This window comes from Oratosquilla oratoria, chromosome 12 (assembly GCF_046742065.1).
Source record: "Oratosquilla oratoria isolate Oo_2021 chromosome 12, ASM4674206v1, whole genome shotgun sequence".
In the NCBI taxonomy this organism is placed as follows: domain Eukaryota; kingdom Metazoa; phylum Arthropoda; class Malacostraca; order Stomatopoda; family Squillidae; genus Oratosquilla; species Oratosquilla oratoria.
In genome coordinates, this window is record NC_134788.1 from 57,187,955 (window position 1) to 57,193,805 (window position 5,851).

General features: G+C 40.2%; 1 protein-coding gene across 1 annotated transcript in view; it reads right to left on the minus strand.

Moving 5' to 3' along the window:
• Nucleotides 1-1,517: 1,517 nt before the first annotated feature.
• Nucleotides 1,518-5,851, minus strand: part of LOC143031828 (uncharacterized) — a 10,014-nt gene continuing 5,680 nt past the window's right edge. The window contains exon 2 of the mRNA XM_076196158.1: nucleotides 1,518-3,662. Within this exon, the coding sequence (XP_076052273.1) occupies nucleotides 2,398-3,600 (1,203 nt within the window). The 5' untranslated portion in view covers nucleotides 3,601-3,662 and the 3' untranslated portion in view covers nucleotides 1,518-2,397. The remainder of the gene's footprint in view (nucleotides 3,663-5,851) is intronic.

Consider the following 5,851-nt stretch of genomic DNA (forward strand, 5'->3'; position numbering starts at 1 on the left):
AACTGATTGAAGTTTATAGTTGCCAAGAATGCAATTTCGCCTAAAATATGCATCTTGCTTATGAACACTACATACCAAACTTGCACGGACAACGAAGGCTGTAAAATTGAAACTTTAATTGATTTTATTTAATTACCAGTAGTTTGAATTGATTTCATCATCTATTGCGTCTTTAAGAAATTACTCAGTCCCATTAGTCATTAATATTAGTTATATCTGGTTTTCCATATAAATACGATCCATTCATATTGGCACCATCTCAAATATGACAGAAAAAATCAACGTGGGTTGAGGATAAGAATGAATGCGAAGAAAAGTTTAAGAAGAATTAAGAACTACGATGAAGTTCAGAGTGTGACAGAGGTCAAATGTGATATAACTTGGGTGCGTCGAATTTATATATAATACATTGTAACCTATCATAACGTATTTTTATATTATCGGTATTAAAGCAATGATTGGTATTAACTAAAAAAAATTATTAGCATAATCATTGATACAGTGTAATTTTGAAGTTTGAAATTATTTTCAAATGGTCTCTTCTACTCCAGCAGTAAACATTCACCGACCCCCTTTCGACCCCTTGGCTATTCATTGACCCCTTGGATGTTCCGATCGACCCCTGCGGGGTCGATATCGACCACTTTGAGAACCCCTGGTCTATATACTTTGGGAATACTATTGTCGCCTGGCCACGCCCTGATTCGTTGCATAGTCTATCTCAGATAGGCTATGCATATATATGTCACACATTACAAATAGGCTATCTGTAATGTGTGACATTTCTACAACGGGTTACAGGTGATTTGAGGTGTGGGTCATATATAATGAAAGCAGTTGAACTTGCATAATACCACAATAATACACATATACTGTCCTCATTTCAGATGGGGAGGGGGTTAATGGTAGGGCTAGCGCTGATGGCTGACAAATTTTTAGACCTGGCCATTATAAATTCCACTTAATAAAATTATTTAAATGAGTGTTTTAAATTTTCAGTTTGCTCATTTCAGTTGGGGGGGCTGACCACTGAGAGTATGAAACTTCATTCATATCTCTCATGATTACATTTTTGTACTGTGATGCCCTGCAAATTTTTTGCAACAGGTTTTCAGTCTCTTCCCCACTCTGGATAGGAGGTCTATAGAGAACCCCAATAATAAGCTTCTCCTTCCTCCCCATAATCTCCATTTCTTCACTACACAACAAAAGCCTAGCTTGGCCTCTGGGACAAGATTTCTCAGAAAACCTACATCGAGCAAATTATGAGGAGCTGGACAGAACACTGGGTCAGGGGATTTCAATGACCATAAAATATTACGTAACCTCAGTCACTGTGTGGTTTCCTAGATATAACTGATATATCACTTAACACCCATACTTGTGTCCACGTGGATCGTGGAATACTTTCAGAAATCATATTATGCCTTGTCCCCCAGGGGTTGATATCTCAGGGACAAAATGACCAGCAGGGAGGGGAACTAAGTGAAAATGTTGCTTTCATTTTCATACATTTATTAAACTTAAAAACTATTGTTATTATTAATCGTGCATGATCAAGATATTTCAACAGTGCACACATAGACCAAAGAATTTGCTTCTACACTTGACCAAGTGTTTAGACAGCCACGCACACCCACCCGGCGTTGGGACAGCAACTCCAACTCTCCGATCATGACCTTGACTCTTACATAGTACCTCCCCCCTCTCTTCATACCTATGCTATTGAACCGATTCCATCTAACTAAAATTAAACAAAGTGCAGGAACTGAGTCTTCTCCCTCGACACACTCCAACTTGTTCCATCATTTCTTCTCATTTATACACTATGGAATTTAAGAGCCTAACTCAAGTATCATAACTCATTATAAAATGAGTCACCAATAAAGGTGAATGGTTATCGATTTCGCCTTTTTCATCACAAAAAAAAGGGGAGTGAGCGTGGTAGCGGGAATCAATAGAAGCGGTCATCCCAAGCCACCCTGGTTCCCTCAAACACTTGGCTTATGACCCATTAGCTTACCACCTTCATCAAAGCATCCTGACAGTACAAAGAAACTTACATAATTCATACGAAACCACATGTGTACATTTCAAGCATGTAGGGGCTCATCTCATTCAAAATTAAATCATGGCAGGCCAGATTAAATACTACATTTACAAACACAGCAGGATGCGCCTTTGCTTTTTACAAGCCAATTTCTTCTATTCTGGGCCTAACAAACCAACAAGAGTTTATGATCTATAAAGCACTTAATAGTATAGTTCCTACTAAAAGTATGTATCTGGTTTTCAAATAACCATATACTTCCATATAGATAGAATATAACAGCTCATCAATTTGAAAAGATATGTTACATGAAAAGTTGATTTCATGCCCAATTTTACACATCCTTATTAAGAGCAGTCTTTGGGAAGGCCCCTCTCCTGTATGGGTCTTTGTATTGCAATACTTTGCGAGAAACCTTCATTGCAAAGTTCACTTGATCTCTTTCTTAGGTGGGTCTTTAAATGTCTGTCAAGAGCACTCTTTTTTGGGTAAGCTGCATCACAAAGGTCACATTTGTAAGGCTTCTCTCCTGTGTGGGTCCTTATGTGATATTTAAGGTCACATTTCCTTATGAAGGCCGTTTCACAAAGGTCACACTGGAAGGGCTTCTCTCCTGTGTGGGTCATCACGTGATGTTTAAGATCAGCTTTTCCTCTAAAAGCTGCATCGCAAAGGCCACACTGGAACGGCTTCTCTCCTGTGTGGGTTGCAATATGGTTTGTGAGATGATGCTTTTGTCTGAAATCTGTGTCACAAAGGTTACATTTGTACGGCTTGACTCCTGTGTGGGTCCTCATGTGATATTTAAGGTTAGACTTTACTTTGAAAGCTGCATCGCAAAGGTCACACTGGAAAGGCTTCTCTTCTGAGTGGGTCACCATGTGGTTTTTGAGATGATGCTTTTGACTGAAATCTGCATCACAAAGGTCACAACGGAAAGGTCTCTCTCCTGTGTGGGCCATCACGTGATGTTGAAGACCGACCTTTGTTGGATAAGCTGCACTGCAAAGGTCACACTGGAAAGGTTTTTCTCCTGTGTGTGTCATCATGTGATTTTTGAGATGACCCTTTCCTGTGAAAGCTGCATCACAAAGATCACATTTGTGAGGCCTCTCTCCTGTGTGGGTCATCACGTGATATCTGAGTTTCGTCTTTCCTGTAAAAGCTGCATCGCAAAGCCCGCACAGGAAAGGTTTCTCTCCTGTGTGGATCGCTAGGTGGTTTGTGAGATGATGCTTTTGTCTGAAGTCTGCATTGCAAAGGTTACATTTGTAAGGCTTGACTCCTGTGTGGGTCCTCATATGATAGTTAAGGTTACCTTTCACTGCGAAAGCTGCATCACACACTTCGCATTTGTGAGGCTTTTCTCCTGTGTGGGTTGCCCTGTGGCTCTTGAGATGATGCTTTCGTCCGAAGGCTGCATCGCAAAGGTCACACTGGAAAGGTTTTTCTCCTCCTGTGTGAGTCTTTTCATGCCTGCTCAGGCTACTCTTGTGGGAAAAGTCTGCATCACATGAGCCACAGCGGAATGCTTCTTCTCTGGATTCCATGTCTAATGTACAAATCTTAAGGACAAATCTCCTTATGAAATCTGGATTGGTAAATCCTGGACCTGAAAAAAAATGTCATCTTTTAATACCTACTGCTTAGATCAGATCAATCCAGAGACTGAACATTAACATTTAACATTAATCATTGTAAGACCTTTTTGTGTTTATAAGAATGGGCATTTAGTTACAGAAGGCTATATAATACTAGGAGTGAGGAAATTTCATACAAACTTGATCTCATACACAGGACATTTTGTACTCAAACATGTGCTTTGTTTATACAATTTTGTGCACACATATTCATGAGTACCATTAAGATATCCAGGGGGTGATAACACCAACAGATAATGTTACATGATAGTGGTGAGAACATAAAGAAAATTTTTCCAGAGAAAGCCTCATGACTGACTTGTCTCCTCTTAACCCATTCAACTCCAATGACAAGATGTCTTGTCATTTGGTCAAATAAAACAAAAAATCATAATAAAACAACAAAATGTTTGATGATCAAACAGCACCAGAAAAATATGACGTCATCAGTCCTCCTCCTCCTCGAGGAGGAGGACTGACGACGTCATATTTTTCTGGTGCTGTTTGATCATCAAACATTTTGTTGTTTTATTATGATTTTTTGTTTTATTTGACCAAATGACAAGACATCTTGTCATCGGAGTTGAATGGGTTAAGGTACTCACATTGGGGCAGCCTTTCATCCAGCCAATGCTCGATGAACAGGCATCACACACCCTTTGCCAATAATTTTGCTCTATTGGTGTTTAAAATGGCTGAATACCTTGAGTTATTTGTGGCTGAAGACTCCACGGACTTCATCCTGCTACAAAGTGTCGGACCTCATGCTTTTTCACTGTAGCACTGGCTACTGAATGACTTCCTTCTATCCAAAAACATCAGAAGATGCCTCTTACAATTGTGATCTCCTGATGATTGATTGAAATACTACTGTTATCTATTTAATGTCAGTCAAGACAATTATTTAGTGCAACATGGGAAAGAATACTCATATGCATGTCATGGGGGTGCACTTGGCCCACTGGTCACAAATTATGAAAATTTCTTAACTGGTGGTGGTAGTGATGAAAACAATGCTTGCTGTGGCCACAATCTAACATTATATTTGCAAAGCAGACCACTTGGAAAAAGAAACTAACGAAGCAGAGCGCTTTTGTAAATTACATCTTCAGTGCAGTGAAGATGTAATATACAAAAGCACTCTGCTTCATTAGTTTCTTTTTCCAAGTGGTCTACTTTGCATAAGTGAACACACATACCCATATTCTTATTAGCATATACAGTATGCGCGGAAAGTAATGACGCTTTACGCTAAGCGTCATTACTTTTCACGGAAAGTCTTTGGCCCTCAAAAGTAGCACCAAATGAAGCGCGGTATGAGCTGATACTTTCTATGCAGCAACTGGCATCACTGTATGAGTGTGTGGCAGCGGTTTGTTTATCTCAGTAACACATGGTTTGTTGTGACGAGTGTGTGTATTTTTTTGGTCTCCTGCTTTTTTCCCTTTATTGGGCTCGCGTTACCACCCAATTGTACCTCCTATATAACCCTTACCATGCCCAAACAAACCCTGGATAAGGACAAATGTGTTGAAATAGTTGCATTATTCAAGGTGGACCATAAATTACCCGAAATATCGAGACTCACAGGTGTTAAGCTACGTATAGTGCAGCGGTTGCTCAAGCGGTACCGTGACTCTGGGGAGGCCTGTGTTCCTGCCCCTTTGCCGAAGCCTGGTAGACCTCGCAAGACTACATTTAGGACCAGAAAACTCATTGATAGGCAAGTAAGGAAGGATCCTTGCTTAACTGCAAGACTTCTGAAAGAGAAGAACCCAAATCTCTTTGGTGATGTCTCTATCAGGTCGATCCAGCAGCTACTACACAATGACCTGAATTATAAAAGTTACTGTGCCCACACTACTCCTTGAGTTACTCGTCAGCAAGTTGTTAATTGTCTAAAATTTGCCAAGAAATATTCAACATGGACAGATGAACAGTGGAAAAGTCTTCTGGAGTGACAAATTGACTTTCACAGTGACTGGCACCCCAGCAGCCAAGGTCTACCGCAAGCCTGGTGATGACCCCTTGAAACCTCACTTCACGAACAAGGTCGTCAAGCATCCTGCCTCGCTTATGGTTTGGGCAGGATTTATGTATTATGGTGTTGGCAAGCTGGTTGTACTCCCTGCTAATGAAAAAGTAAATCAGTATAACTATC